The 16,949-nt window shown below is 43.9% G+C and overlaps 1 protein-coding gene across 1 annotated transcript in view; it reads right to left on the bottom strand.

Moving 5' to 3' along the window:
- Positions 1 to 16,949, bottom strand: part of FGD6 (FYVE, RhoGEF and PH domain containing 6) — a 104,017-nt gene that overhangs the window by 43,091 nt on the left and 43,977 nt on the right. Inside the window, exons 3-5 of the mRNA XM_006273629.4 lie at positions 11,805 to 11,946; positions 6,376 to 6,443; positions 6,252 to 6,282 (exon numbers count right to left, since the gene is read on the bottom strand). Coding sequence (XP_006273691.1) covers positions 6,252 to 6,282; positions 6,376 to 6,443; positions 11,805 to 11,946 — 241 coding nt within the window. The remainder of the gene's footprint in view (positions 1 to 6,251; positions 6,283 to 6,375; positions 6,444 to 11,804; positions 11,947 to 16,949) is intronic.

Below are 16,949 nucleotides of genomic sequence, written 5' to 3'. Positions count from 1 at the left end.
CTTAGACTCCCTGTGATAGGGAACATTTCAGGCAGCAGTTGGCTAGTTTGCTTACTCCTTCGGCCAGATGACAGCTGTTTTTTGGGCAAGTGCCCTAGGGGAAGGAAAACCACTTCCTGCATCCTCTCCTCACTTATACACACCCCTCCACACACCAGCTACAAACTGACCCACAAAGATGCATATTGCCAAGCTGCTCACTCATTTGGCCTAAATATTTTATGATGGGAGAAAGAGATAGAGAAGAGCTGGGATTACAATTAATGGTTCATTCATCCCCAGAACAACTCCACTGACTGAGTATGCACTACAGAATGTCAGTGTGCAGTCAGTACAGGCCATTATTTCGAGAAGTACCCTTTATAACAGTAGCAATGTTTAGATTAATTTGTAAGATTATGTAAATGCCTCAAACCCAAGCATTTTTTATAATATCACAGACATTTTTTCTTAAGCACTTATAGTTTGTTCTGGAGAGCTTGGATGGGCTCTACAATTGCTTGGAGAAGCAGTACCATCTGAAGCAATGTGGTTGATATAAGCAACAAAATGTGCAAATTAGCCTCATCAGCACCTGATCATCAGCTTTTACCTACATTTCAGTTCTTCATTTACTGGTTCTTTCACATTAAGGGATCCAAAAAGCATCAGTTTTAAAATGGCACCTCCTTAATCAGCCAGCCTGCTCCCTGTGCACATTTAGTTGTAATTGTTGACTGCAGTGACAGAAATAAGTTTTTAGCACTTGTTATTCCTAAACGTGCTGCTGGGCCAGCTTTAAGTCTGAGTGGAATGGAGAATGGGCCATTCTGTACATTAACAACAAGACTTCTCATTGAATTCCAAACAGGTAAAAGGCAGAAGGATTACGTAAGTGTAACCGAGGCCTCACTTGGTGTGCAAAGCCTTTATTATGGGTGATGATTCAAAGGGATACTGGTTTTCTCCGTTTAAAAATCTCAGATTCTCTGATTAAACTCCCCCCACAATTCTCAGATTTAAAAAAGCCAAAATCCACATTTTCTCACAATTTAAATGAAACATAACTCTGTGTGTGTGTGTGTACACACACATATATACATATATATGTAAGTATGTATCAGTTGAACACAGTGTTTTATTGATATATTTACAATTTTAAAGCAATTTGGAAGCTTATCAGTGCCTCAATTGTTATAATAAAATAAATTTTAAATACTTACATATTTTGGCATTTGATTTTGGTTTTTTAATCATGGAAAATCAGAGCTCCCCCGCCCCCTTTGCTCACCACAACATGAGTCCAGCTGCTTTGTGGCACTGAGCAGCCCTGATATGCTGGTGCCCCTCACTCCCAAGCCACGGTCCCCCAGCCCTGGCCCTGCCAGTGCCCCTCACTCCCAACCCTAAGTTCCTCCTCCTCCCCCCACAGCCCTGCTGGTGCCCCTCACTCCTGACCCACAGCCCCTTGCCCACCCCCAGCCCTGCCAGAGGGGGTCCCTAGCTGCTCCCCACCCCAGCCAGCCCCATGCAGACTCACAGGACGCTAGTGGGGGAAGGGAGTAGGGGGTATCCTTTGGGGATGGCGGGGAGCTGTGTAGCCGGGCCACTGTGGGGAGGTACCCATGCTCTCAGGGGCAGGGGTGGCCACGTGCAGCTGGGAGACGCAGCCCGGGAGGACTGATTATGGCCAGTCGGTTTGGTGTGGTGAAGAAGCCACATGCTAGAGCAAGGCGGTGCCACCTGGTGTCTCCTCTTTTTCCCTCCAGCCTGCGCCAGAGCCGGACTCGCTCTGCTGCTCTCTCCTTGAGCAGGGGTCACCACAGCCACTGTGGGCAGGAGATTGCCTGGAGCCCTTCACCCTCCTCTAACTCCCTGCGAAATGGCCAGGGCCAGAACCACACTTCTGATCCTCCCTGCCATGCTGCATCCTCAGCTCCAGCCCCGCCTAGCGGTGGGGCAGTGTGGTGCCCCCGGCCACTGCCTGTGCTTCTGGCCACACAGCTTCCCACCACCCCCTTCCCTGCTGGAGGGGCAGGTGCCTCCAGGCAGATCCCCCTAGGAACAATGCTGATCTGGGCTCACTGACCACGCTGAACACTGTGTCAGACCCCACCTTGCCCTGTCATGGCCCCAGAACCCAGACTCCTTCCGCCAGTGCCGGTAGGTACCCACAGGCACACACACACATGCGCATGTCCCCCCCCCCCCCGGACAGTCCTCAAGCTCTAGCCCAGGATTGTCCAACATATGGCCCTCCAAGCCGTTTTCTGAGGCCCGAGGTACTGCAACGGGAAACAAAAGTAAACACTATACTTTCATTTCGAGGGGGTGATGTGATGCCACTTCCTGTGAGGTCTTTGAATATGGCTCGCCGGCCAACTGGGTGATAAAAAGTTCATGATCCGGCCCCACATTCAAAAAGGTTGGACACTCCCTGCTCTAGCCCTCCACCTCTACCCCCATTCCGTAGATTTATCGGTATCCAACAACTGGAACTTCTCCCACCATCCTGCCTGGTTGTATGTCAACCACGTGCATGTGCACATGCTTGTGGTGTCCCCTGCCTCCATTCACTCTTCCCCCACTCCCCTGAGGCCCAAAGAACTCCTTGTAGGCTAGAAAGCTCCCGGTCTACAAGAGAAAACCTGCTGTTTCCTGCTTCAATTAAGAAAATTTGCATTTCTCTCCTTCAAAGGAAAAAATCTGTGATTTTCTACTTTAAAAAGGAAAACCAGCATTTTTCTACAGGAAACAAAAAACCCGGATCCCTGGTGATGAGGTAGAGAGGTTCAAGGTTTTAACTACTAGCTTAGCACTCTCAGCCTGGGCTCTGAAAGTCTGAAACAGGAACCAATGGAGTGTATCAGAACTGGAATGGCATGCAAAAGTTCTATGAACATGTTTTCTGAATTATTTTTTAAAAGCTTACTATACTCTCATATACACCATGCTCCTGGATATAATACACACCCTGAGCCAAGCACCAGGTCTGACCCTGCATACTGGCTAAGGCTGGTTGAACCTAGCACACTGAATTTGGGACCACACGCTGAATCCGTAACCATGTTGGACTGGACTCGGCATGCCTAGCCATGCACCAAATCTGATCCTACACACCAGCTCCAGGGGCACATGCTGGGACTGACCTTGTGTACCAGCTCTGACCTCGCATGCTGAGTCCAAGGCCACACACTGGCTCCAGTCATGTACTTGGCTCTGGAGTTGTGCGCCAGATCCAACCCAGCACAGAGCCCCAGAACCAGTATGTGTTGTCATGGACTCCAGCATGCCAGGTTCAGGCCATGGACCAACCCTGTGCCCAATTCAGTGCACTGGTGGTGGGATCCCCATGAGTATGGAAATTTGGTATGAAAAGGGAGGAAGGAAAGGAACAGTGGCAGTGCTAATTCCCAGAACCACTCCCTTCCACCAAATTTCCTGACCCGTGCAAATCCCTTTTCCTTGCATATAGTGTGCACCCCCAATTTTCCCCAGCTGGTTTTGGGGGAAAAGGTGCAGGTGAGATACAAGAAATAAAGTATTCAAAACCTTCAGGAGTACTCTTCTACTTAAACACAATACCAGTTCCCATAAACTTTGCCAAGAGAAATGATGGCTCTCTTTTTAATGGTTAAAAATAATTTAAAAAATTTTTCCCAGAGAGCCCTGTTCTGAGTGCAGATTTTCCAGATTAAATTATACATACTTTTCTATCTTACAATCAATCAGAGCTAAACTCCATTAAGATCACAGGACCCCTGTGCAAGGCACAGTACAATCAATCACAACCTCAAATAGTTTATGGGTTAAAAGAGACAGAGATGGAGAGAAGTGATCGCCATAAAGTATACTTAACAGTTGGCAAACAATTAAAAACTGATAACTGAAAGTTCTGCTATTTTAAACATTATCAGCCCATAACTCAGTCTATCCAACTCTTCTGTTCCAATCAGTACTTAAAATTATTAAGGCTTGTACTAAAATCCAGTGCCAAGTACAAATTATAAATTAACCATCATTGCCTGCTATGAATTTTTAAAATTCAAACCCTAATATTATAGGAAGAAAATTACTCAGAGGGAAAGAAAAAAAAAGGTCAACAGGTGTTCTAGTAATATTTCCATTTCCTGTATTCAAGGGGATGCATGGAAAAATGCATCTGTCTGATTTGGTAGAACGTGCTGCACAAGATAATCATTAGTTAAAGACTACTCCTCCTCCCTGGGAAATAAACTGTAATCAACATGCAGACTGGAAAAACACGAGGGTAAGGATAATGTAATGATGATAAGAAACCATATTTTATCAGTACACTGCTCTGATTTAAAACATTTTATTCATCAATGTAGTTGTTTACACAATCTATTCTTAACGCTTCGGCTATATGGTCTTCTAATGCATTAGACACCAAAATCATATGCCAACGGAAACCTAAACTCGTCATTAGGTACTATTCCTTTCATCTTTTATAGTTGTTTTTACAATACCCAATTGTTTCGCTGGCAGACCAGGTTATTTGGGTAAATGGGATATCTTTTATTAAACCAACTGAATAGTTGGAAAAAAAATTCTTTGCAAGCGTTCGGGCACAGGCACCCTTCTTCAGGCATAGGGAGAGTCTGTTGGTGTTCTCTCTCCAGTCAAATAGAAGCTTAAGCCAATATGCAAAATGGAGGCTGTGAAAATGCAACTGCATGGCCAGGAAGATCAGAGGGGATCGGAGTTAATGGGGGAGAGACAGATAGCTTGGGGGGGGGGGGGGGGGGGGGTTGTTGGAAACAAAAGAGGGGAATGTCCACAGGTGATAAAATGTAACCGGTAAAATGTAGAGAGGTTACCTGGGGTTACTGGAAGGCACATAGTTTATAATGTGATGTAATTCCAAGTATTGGGATAAGAAATATAAAGCCTGCCAACACATCTCTACCAATCCCACAACAGAATCATCACTAGACCTGGATCTTACACCTGCACCTCCAGAAATGTAATACATCTAATCCAGTGCACTAAATGCCCTGATGGAAACTACATAGGAAAAACCAAACAACTGCGTACCAGAACAAATGCACACTGAAAATCTATCAAATAAAAATACCCATTTACCTGTGGGTGCATATTTCTCACAGGACAACCACTCTCTCTCCAATCTCTCAGTTTTAATCCTCAAAGGGAATTTATAGAGTATCTTTCCTAGATGAGCCTACAAGCTTCACTTCATAAAATCTACCAGATACAAAGAATCATGGACTAAATGCAGACACTGGATTTATGGCACATTACAACCTGCCTGCCATCCAATAACCCCAAGTAACCTCCCTACATTTTACCAGTTAACATCTCATCACCTGTGGACATTCTCCTCTTTTATTTCCCCCCCCTCACCTACCTGTCTTACACCCATTAACTCCTATCCCCTCCAATCTTTCCTGCCATGCATTTGCATTTTCATAAACTTGCATTTGGCATATTGGCTTAAGTTTCTATTTGACCCCTGAGAGAACACCAGCAGACTCTCCCTATGCCTGAAGGATACCTGTGCCCAAGAGCTTTCAAAGAACAGTTTTTCCAACTATTCAGTTGGTCTAATAAAAGATATCACATTTACCCAAATAATCTTGTCTGCCTATGTGCTTAGATCAATATGGCTACAACTAACACCCCTGAAATACGATTGTTTCACTGGCATGCAAGGTAAAGATTATACACAATGGCACTAGCTAGACTTGAATAAATATTAATTTGCATATTTCCATCCTTGGACATTGGTACTATATAGACTTGTGTTATACCCAGGTAAGGCAAAATGAATACCTGTAAATAGTTGGAGTTCTAAACATACAATCTGACAGTAACGAATGAAATATAAAAGCCTAGGGAAAATAATCTAATGAACCAGTAATTTTATATATGGAGTATATAATAAAAGCTATTGAGTTTCATAAAACATTTTTCATGAAGGAAGAATGTTTATTGCCATACTACCCAAGATTAAAACAATTAACCATATATTTATTATTCAGTCAGACTTCTGTTTAATTAAAATCTGCATTTGCATCACAGCAAGAGGGACTAGGGAGAGGAACATTAATATATTTATCCAGTCTACTTATTATGGAAAAGTGCTAGGAATTTTTCAGTAATTCTTATACTACCATGGAATATGTTTTACTAGGTTGCTTTAAATGAGGAAATGTTAAGGGAAATGAAGTTCACTAGACTACAACATACAGGTTTAACATTAAACAGAACAAATGTTACTAGATACTTACAATGTGCAAGAGCTTTAGCACATCCACAAACCTGTTTGAAAAGCAACAAAAAGCAAACCATTATGTTTGAACTATTGTATTGAAATAAATCAAAATAAGTATCAAGTTCAGAACTGACACTTACACTTTTTCTGAGCTCATGATCTCTTTAGCAATATGGTAAACTTTTGTTTTCTTTTCAGCTGCCTTACTCTGCAAATAAAATGATAACATTATTCTGTGTTCACAACACACATGTAACAAAGATCAGTTTCAAGCAAGTACTCTAATGTTTTTACCCCCCACTCCCAAATTTCCTACTAAAACAATTTGCAGCATAAAAGGTCATGGGTGGGAAACCAACACTATAAGCCATGCAAGCTACAGCACAAAGATGGACCCTGAATTTCCCTGGAGCCCCAAAGAAGTTGCATAAGTGAAGATACTCATTTGCACAAAGCAATTTATGGGATTAGGGCCAAAATTTTAACATGGTGCAGGATGTAAGTATAGTAAACAAATAGATGGGAAGGGCACAATGACAGAAATATGTTTATATGCAACCTAATTGTGTGTGCCATATAAAAAAAGAAATTAGCAGTTCTAGTTTGCCAAGTGCCAGTCCCAGTTACTGGCTGGGACTATATCTATTATATATTCAGGTTTAATTAAAATAGGGTGTGGAGGAAGAAGTGATATGGATTAATACATCATAAATAATCAGATATATAACCTACAGAACAAACAGCCAACTGAAGTCTTGGTGGAAACATATTCACTGTTGCAATGAAGTACAGATAATAAATTAATCTTAACCTTAGATTTCATTACACTCATATACATTTGTTATATATTTTAAAAATAAGATGGCAATATTATTTCTTTTTTTTTTTTTCCTGCTTCTGCACTATTCCAAAGAGAGGACAGTAATGTGATTATCATGCTGTACATTTTTATTCCAGGCTATGTACTTTCAACGTCATATGGCATTGAAACCATATATTACACATTTATTATTCTGGTGTCACAAGGCATTACATAATTTAATAAGCAAGCAGGAGAGAGAGAACAGGGGATTCACAACCAGAGTGTCATGGCACCCTGGGATACTAGGGGATCGTTTTCGGAGTGAGGAGATAAAGAGACAAGCTAGGTGTGAGGAGATAAATGGAGGTTCAGGCTCCAGCCTGCGTGGCTGCTCCTCAGCCTGCTGCCTAGCCCCTCTGCAAAGAGGTTAGCATTATAATACATAAATTAGTTTTTGAAATGGGGTGCTGCCCAATTCATAAAGCTATGGAGGGGTGCCTCGAGTCTAAAAAGGTTGAGAACCACTGAGATAACAGTTAACAAAACTGTGACTATCTCAGGGGTTAAATTTTGAACCTCTAAGCAATTTATGAAAGTTACAATGTGCAGGTCTACACTTTGCCCTATAGCAACACTGTTACTGTGCCATGCTTTAGTACTTTTTTTTGGAAGTACCAAAGCAAGGTGCAGTAACCACCTGTACTGCACCGTATGTGCAGCACACGGTTATTTTTTGCAACTACTTTGCCATAGCAGCACACTATAATGGGGGAGCACACCGCTATGGTGAAGTAACTGCTGGTCACGTGCAGACACCCATGGGTGCTATGTCGTTGTAGAGCATTGCTATGGCGACAGAGTCACGTTTAGATGTGCCCAATGCAAATGATGTGGTTCAACATCCTGTATAACACAATTCTTTCTCCAGGTAAAAAGTAACTGGAAGCTTTATTACTATGTTAGGGACTGAGAGTATACGATTCAGTTAAAAATAGTCTGCAGGGCTGTGAAATAGGAGCTACATTATCAGGAGCAGCTAACTGGCAGCTAAATTGCAGAAGAAAGGCTAGCTTAATTAGTGGAACATTAAAACCATTAAAAAGGAGGGTCGTTAACACCTGCGAAATTAATTTAGAAGAAATCAGGTAGATTTTCAGGAAGTCTGTTTGTGTTCTCACTGCTGCCTGACTAGAAATGCTGCTGCTGCCAGACAGCTGGTTTCAGGGGGGCCCAGAAATCAAAGGGGCATCCAACTACACCAGTGCGCTCCCCCTGGCTCCACCCTTCATTGGAATCAATAGCATTGTACGTAGACCATTGTTCCACAGGTATAAACGATCTGAACACTACCACCTCATGCCTAGCTCTCCTTTAAACAGAAACCAGCATATAAAATTCTTGAGTTTAAAATCGAATTGTAGCATCCATGATACTGATTGGTAGGCCTAAAAATTAAATACCCTTTGAAAGAAGACATTAAGGCTCTGGATAGATGTAATGCTTGAAGTGCTCCAAACAGCAAGCATGCAGTCATTCACAGCCAAATAAATGCTTCAAAACTGGCTGTAATACTTCAAAGTGATCCTTAAAAAAAAGTGAGGAACATCTTTGCAGTGCTTTTTTATTTTATTTTTTTAAAAACACTTCCTGGAATGTCTGGACAGTCAGAGTGCAACAGGAGAGCTGACGGGTCCCTTGGCATCCCACAGTGCTCTGCCTTTCCCCCCGCCTACAGGGGGAGGGGTTGAAGCCAGGCCAGGTGGAGAGCCAGTGAGTGCTGTCCTGTGCACTCTGTCATCCTCAGCAATCTCATGCAAGGAATCATTCAAGGAATTCCTTTCTCCAACACCAGGGCTGGAGAGAAGTAACCTGACCTGCCTCTAATCTCCTGGTTTGGTAGGAGACAAAAGAGCAGTAGAGACTAAACAGGATCTCCCAGTTCTAGTGGGAAGCATACTGCCATCCTAAGCAATCTCTGGAGTCCAAGACCCATGCAACTGAATCCATCTCTTCAGCTCCGGGGTTGGAGAGTATGACCCTGTGTATGGCACTTTATGCTTGGAACTGGGAGACCAGAGCCAGAGTGCACAAGGAAGCATGCATCAGCTGTCAATCCGACTCTTCCTCCCTACTGCCTGGGTTTGGAGGCACACCTAAAGGACCAAGCAACACTTTTGTCACACACCCCTGGCCGAAGAGCACATCAATGCATGCCACTACAACGATTCAAAAGCACTCTGGCAGGGGCTGAATGTTTGTCCATATCCTGAAGCATTCCGAATTTGAAGCACACCAAACCGGAGCAGAATTTGGAGCGTTTCAAATGTACATCTGTCCATGGCCTAAGAGTGAAATTCTAGGTCTGTCTGCCATTGATACTTGCAAGTTATATGTGTATTTGCCATAAGTCTAGCTCATCGTTAAACCTACATTAATTCAGACAAGACGACGGTACAAAACCTGTGTCTTGATGGAAAAGAGAATCAAAGCATGTGTAGCCAACACTAGGTAACTAACAAATGAAATATAATTTTTTTTAAATGAAGCAACTGTAAAATACCAATGCAAATTAAAGTTCAAAATAAGATATCACTGCCCCCCATTTCTGACCCCATTTGGAATAAAGCTTCTCATGGCAACTAATGCTGAAATCCCCCTTGGTGCTTTTTTAGTCAAGCACAGGATTCAAAGTTTTGACTCTTGATTTCTCTCAACTGAAAACTGAGGCATTCTTCCTCAGTCATTGTATTTGAAGAAACATTTAGTGTACCCACTATATTGGATAAAAAGCATAAACTTAAGTCTGGATGTCTGCAAAGAAAAACAAAACAAAAGAAAAACAAAAATAACTAAACAGCTGATCACCGATGTGAAGATTGTTTCCTTTTCCTCTACAGCTGCAAAAATTGTGAGCAAAATTTTAGGCAAGAAGCAGATTGCTAGTAAAGTTGATCTCCAGCTGTCAGATCCACGTGCCATAGGCCAGCTGAAGCAAGTTAAAAAACAGATGGTTCAGCCACCCGTTCTGAGCTGCACCACAGCCAGCTAACATTCAATGAAATATGAGAAGTTTCATAACAAAGATGTGCTCCAACTCTGCATTCCTAGAAATCTCTCTCAATCTTTTGCAAAAGATTTTTTACCGAGAGGAGTTAGTTTATACAAATGCACATAATTCTAATCATTTCCATCAAAACAGACTGTTCCTCTTTCTCCCTTCCCATTTATCCAGAGAAATGGTGATTCCCTGAAATCAGAGTTCAGAGCACTAGGAGGAAATTCAAACTTGTTACAAGGTTTTACCTAAACTTTGTTCTTCTAACAACATAAAATCTGTATCAATCCTGTCCCATAATATTCCACTGTGGAGCAAAGGGATAGTTCACTTGGAAGGAGGTGAAGAAACAGTAATCCCAGCAGGTCTGAAGGCAAACAGACTACACTAGAAGGCTGAAGGGATCTTCTAATGCTTATGAGAGAAGATAAGGAACATCCTCAGAAAGGTGAGAGATGGACAATACCCCAGATGCTCATTTGATTTAAAGAGAGAGTATTATAATACTAGAACACCTTTGGCTTGAAGGAGGAACAGGCGAGACCTACATGGGACTGAAGTGCCGGGAGAAGTCTTCTAAACTATCCTATCCAGTACATAGTGAAGCTAGGAGAGACCAGGCCCTTGATGCAAATTAGTGGCTTACAACTCACTAGGACACTTAAGGCAGAACAGGCCCACTAGAATGCCTACAAATAAAATGCCTCCAAAAAGTTCTAACGAGTCCACAAAATAAACATTGTACTGCACCTGTATGAAAATAGCGAATTGAGATGTTTAAATGGATAATATTCCAGCAAAATAAACTCAGTAGACAAGTAAAGACCTCATTAATGTCATCTGCTTCACGATGAGTAGATACAAGCAGGAAAGGCTATGACTGAGGGCCAAGGCTTGCTGTTAGAACCAAGAAATAGGGTTTCAACACTAATTCCAATACAGGTAGCTGGTGTTTCAAGCTACAGGAAAGCACGAGATGCAAACCAGTTAAGAGGCAGGATGTTTTATTCCCTCAGTGCCAGAAAGACAGTGTCTACACTACACATGCAGCAAAAACAGTTAACTTATTTGAAAAATACATGTGGCAGGACATACTAATTTAAATGTTGCCTTGAAAAACAGAAGTTGTTATTAAAAAGTAGCCATTTTCTTCAACACAGAGCTGAAACACTGCTACACCGTAATAGTTTTATTTACCCCTACCCCTTCAAACTGCTGAGCTGCTTTTGGACAGGCCATAGCAGGTCTAGCCCCCCATTCACTGCTTCCCCCAATCTTGGTCAGCAGTTTCTTGTGTTTTCCAGTGCACCAAGAAGAATCCTGAAGGCACATGAAATTGATATTTTATTAATGGTGCAATTTGATACATGCAAATAAAGCCAGTCAAGCCTGCCTGTTTCACAGAGACTTAAAGAGGTATTAAGAATGAACTAGTGGACCAGGCAGTGCACACTCTTTCATGACCTTAAGAAGAAAGCACATTTTAACACATCAAAAAGACTTGCAAATCCAGAGCAAATTTGAAGTTTTAGAAAGATAAATATTGCTAAGTTATCAAAAGGAAAAAAAAAGAAAAGAAAAAATCCTTATATTTAACAGAAATATATTTTTAAAGCATCTTATGCAGAGATATCAAACAAAGCCTTTTCAAGCTCTGGGAAACTAAAAAAAAAAAAAAAGTGAATACAGATAGTTTAAAAAATCATAGACACCTGCTTATCTTGAGGATCAAGTTCCCCTTTGCTGGAATCAGAGTTCGTGTCGTCATCTTCATCAGAGCTGTTCATGATCTCATCATCTGACTGAAGATCTCCCATTGCCACACTGGGATGATCATGATGTTCTTCTGAGGGCCTGCAAGAAGATATTCATAGTGGTTTTATAACAGCATAATTTTAGACCAATTTTTATTTGAAGAATTCTCCATTATCATAGCAACTGGCAGGGGCAGTTTCAGAGAGGTGCACTGGTGCATTTGCACCCCCCCACTTTGATTTCTCCTCCATCCAAAGTTTAAAAAAAAACCCTGCTTGGCAGTGGTGCAAAAGCATCAACTGAATTAACAGCTCATTAAGTCTACCAGATTCCTTCTCAACTCTTCATTCCATAGGTGCTAATGACTCTCTCTCCTTTTTAAAGGTCTTGAGATTCTATTAATTAAGCTAGCCTTTTCCTGCAATTCTGCTGCCAATTAGCTGCTCCTACTAATGTAGTCCTAGCTCATAGCCAGGGATCCTGGTTTTCCCTGAGGAAAAAAAAAATAAATCACAAGTTCTCTGATAAAAAAACCCCTAAAATCCATGATAAAAATTAAAGGCCCTCCATGGGCCCCCCTACCCCCCGGCCTTTCTAGTGCCCCCCCCCCCCCAGCCTCCCTAGTCCTGCTCGTGCCCCTTACTCCCAACAACAGCCCCCCAGCCCCACACACGACAGCATAGGAACAGACGCACAAACAAACACCCCCCCCCAGCAGGTAGGTGTGTGTGGGGGGGGATGGGGGGGAAGGGGTTGGTGGGGCAGATTGAGAATGGGGGAGGAGTGCATCTCTGTGCCTGCTCTCAGGAGGGAGTAGGGGGGCGAGGGCAGCAGTGCCCCTCTGTGGGCCACACACATGCTGCCTGGCTGGGGAGAGGGGAAGCCCACACAGCAACTGTGGGGGAAGCTGACTGGGGGCGGAGAGAGTGAGGATGTGTTGGGGGAAGACATGGAGTACCTGCCAGCCAGCAGGCACTGCTGGTGGGGCTTTCCCCAACACTTTCCCCTCCCTCAGCCCAGGCAGGCAGGTGGGCACACAGGGAGAAGGGGGAAAACAGAGCATACCCCAAGGCACAGTGGAGGGGGGCAAGGGGCATTGCCAGCCCCCAACTTCAGCTCACTCTGTGCCTGCTTCCAGGAGCAGTGCCCCTCTGCAGGCCACACACATGCTGCCCAGCTGGTGGGGGGGGGGGGGAAGACCCACATGCAGCAGCCACTGCCACACCTCACTCCACTTGCTGGCAGCAGGACAGCCACATGAACATGGGGTATGGTGGCAGCCACCATGTGCGAGCCCCCGCCCCTCTGGCCCTGCTCTGGGCAAGCAGCGCAGGGCACGGCAGAAGGGGTGGAGTGGTGCTGGCATGCAGTGGCCGCCACCGCTACCACACTACCACTGCCAGCCACCACCTCACTGCCGCTGGCAGCTGCCCCCACAGCACACCTCTGCTTACGTGGCAGCGACGGCCACTAGCACCACTGCTGTGCCCCGCGCTGCTTGCAAAGAGCAGGAGTGAAGGTAACAGTGCCCCTCTGCGGGCCTCACATGCCTGCTTGGCTGGGGGGGAGGGGGGGGGCACGCGGGCCTTGCACGCGGCAGCCACCATCACACCTCACGTCCTGCGTGGCTTTTGCACCACCAGCCGCAGGTAAGTGGCATGAGCTGCAGTGGAGGCTGCCATGTGCGAGCTCCTCTTCCCTCCAGGCTGGGTAGCATACATGTGGCCTGCAGAGGGGCACTGCTGCCCTTGCCCCTCTGCCCTGCTCCTGGGAGCGGGCACAGAGTAAGCTGAGGTGGGGGGCCAGCAGCACCCCTCGCCCCTCTGCCACCATGCCCTGCGGTGCACCCTGTAACCCACCCCTTCCTCCTGCCTGCCCACCCGCCTGCCCAGGCTGAGGTAGGGGAAAGTGTTGTGGAAAGCCCCACCAGGAATGTCTGCCGGCTGGCTGACACTCCGTCTTCCCCCAACATGTCCTCACTCCCTCAGCCCCCAGCCAGCTTCCCCCCCAGCCCTGCCCCACAACCCCCAAGCCCCACTTAACTCCAGGAACAAAGAAGACTGATCCTCCTCCTGTGGCAGCCTCTGGGTAAGTGACTGCATCAGATCCCGCCCTTTCCCCCTCTCCCTTCCCCTCCAGGCAGGGCTGGGGCTTTCTTGCCCCTTCTGCAAACAGCACTTGCAGGCTAGAACTCAGTCAGCCTGCAGAGCTCTTTGCAAAAGAGGGAAATCCTTGGGTTTTCCTGCTATAAACACAGATTTTCCCTTTTTCTCCAATTAAAATGGGAAATCCAGTTTTCTCCTTTTTTTCCTGTAGGAAACAGAAAACCCAGATCCCTGCTCATAGCCATGCATACTGTTTTTAACTCTTTCCAATGACATTGTTTGTTTTTGCTTCAATGTTAACTGAATAATATAGCCCTAGCATATCAGTAAAGCTTCAAGTTTCTTTTTACCTTGAGAAAAATGTGTTGTGTTATATAGGATGATGCCAAAACATCATCGGCACCCCCTTTTTGTAACCCTAGATCCACCCACAGCAACTAGGCTAACTGTTACTAGAGCCTTAGAGCCCTAAAGTATGATCTAAAGAGAGGATAGAGGATTCAGAACTCCTTAATGCTTTATCTATACAGATAGTTACACAATGCTCACTGCCATAGCCGAGTGCCTTTCAAATTACAAAACCTTGGACTATTTATGTTCTTCTCATTCTGCAACTATGCCAGGGTTTAGGTGTCATAATTCCAGGCAAAGCTCAACATGTCTTTGTTTCCTTGCTAGAGTATGTGTGTGTATCCACATGCATGCACATGTGCTATGTACTAACTCTTCTTCATGTACCAGTGGGACACAGAGATTATGGCTGGTGGTTTTGCTGTGTTCTCTTTGATGACACGGGGGCTTGGTCTAGACATGATGTCAATTTAAAAAAGGTGGAGGGAGAGTGAGGCCTTTGTTTTTCTAAGTAAAGTCATGAAAGATATTTCTAATCAGGCACACAAACATTCAAGTTTGTTTATCAAGGTGTGAACTAATTTAAAACAGATATTAGGGTGACATTCATGTTAATTAATTATTTTTTTCACTACACACTTTTTTTTAAATGAAATTGTAGACATTTTTGAGGAGTGGTCTATAAAAATGAAAGTGGTGACACCTATATCCTTTCAGGCAGCTATCAAAGCTATACAGAACAATCAAGGTCCTATTGCTGCAGTGTGTAAAGGACTTCATTTTCATTTACTTCCACCATACTTGTAACTTCAAGATTGTACGACAACCTCACTGACATATAAGCAACCTCTCTTCTAACCAACTTGACAGTTTCAAAGAATGGACAAAGAGTGATCACTGATTCTACAGTAATTACAGTTCTTCCAGATGTTGTAGTCAGTGTGGGCACAGCTGGAACTAACACCTGAACCTTATGTGCAAGATCAAAACATTTTTGATTAGCAGTCTGTCACGGTTATACGTGTACCCTCTCACTTCTATACAAGGGCCTAAGACTCTTGCAATCCTCTCATTTCTCTCATGATTCAAAATCAGAGCCTCAAAAATGAGGAAATGGAGAGTGGGTCACAGCATGCACTTTGATGGTTGTGACATCCAGAACCAGAGGGATTAATAAGCAATAATATGTGCTTCTTGGAGGCATTTGGTATTTTGCCTAAATAGGTAATATTAGTTAATATAAGCTTGTAAGTTTGTAAACTGCAAATGTAACTTGTCTGTCATAAGTTTAACCAAAATGATAAATTAACTGTTCATGGAACTGACTGGGCCCCATAGGCAAAGCTGTAGCTGTGAGATTAGCTGGCGTAATGGTTTTTTGCTCAGGGTTCAGCCTTAGTGATAAAAACTGGATCTAACTGCTAGGCATACCCAATACATTCCAGGAAAGCATATTCAAATGAAGCCTAAAAGGGGTTGGGATTTAGGCGGAGCGATATCAATTTCAAACCTAAAGGTGCTGCATCATAATTTGCTTATTGGATAAACCTGAGTCTGGGTAGTAACCTTTTATGATAATTTTAACACCTTTCAATCCCATAGGGTAACAGCTATAGGGCAACACTGTGAGTGGCCCTGAGGCCAACAGATTAACATAAGGCTAGGTATAAAAAAAAAACAAACAACACACGCATCAGGTAACCAGCAGGAAGGAGGGAACAGAATGGTCATTTCTGTCCCACGCCCGGACCCCAGACTCCTGGTGTGAGTGAGGATCGGATCCTGAGCAAGGGATCTTCCCCGGTAATCCCTCTGACAGCATCGATCATCAGGGATGCCTGACTTCGCTGGAATCACTTGGCATGCACCTGGCATTGAGGGACTATCGATAAGTTGCCAACCCATGTCTGTCTATTTGTTGTTTTGAACAGCCCAGTGTGGCTAATACCCTCGCAGTGCCCAGTTGGCCTGTGACAGATTGATCTATCTATCTGTTGTTATTATTTACTATTAGCTCTTTTATACTGCCTTATCTGCTTATCGCATTTATCTTTCTGTTAACTGGTGAGAGAGAGAGAGCGCGAGCTGTAATAAATTTGCCTTTATTCCACTCCCAGCTTTGCCTCCTCGATCCGAAACTGAATCAAACAGCCCAGTTGGTCTGTGATAAAATTGATACACTCACAGTGCCCAGTTGGCCTGTGACAGACAGTAGGGCCAATAACCATTTTCTCTAAAAATAGGTCGGTGTGGATCCCACTAAAGGTAACAATATCATCCCTAGATGGCAAGTGTATGGAATACAAGCTTTATTAGGCAAACAGTAGTTCTAGTACTGCTCATCCAAATGTAATGTCTATCCCAGCAGCCATACCAACAGCATACTATTCCATGGGAATCAGCAGCTTATTCTACATTCTGACCTTTGCATATCTCACAAACAAGGAACCTCTTGGAAGCAGACACTAGATGTGGCCTGCATTCTGTTGGAGCGTGCATCAGTGTTCAAAGTTAGAAGCTCATCAACCAATAACAGCAACTGGAAATGCACTTGGAGATCCTGCAATGAGATGGATGAGCAACTAAACAGCCACAAAAGAAGGGTAATGATCAAAATGGCTTGATCCTAGGAGAATACTACGTAGT

The sequence above is a fragment of the Alligator mississippiensis genome, chromosome 4, assembly GCF_030867095.1.
Source record: "Alligator mississippiensis isolate rAllMis1 chromosome 4, rAllMis1, whole genome shotgun sequence".
NCBI lineage: Eukaryota > Metazoa > Chordata > Crocodylia > Alligatoridae > Alligator > Alligator mississippiensis.
This window is presented reverse-complemented; position numbering and strand designations above follow the sequence as displayed.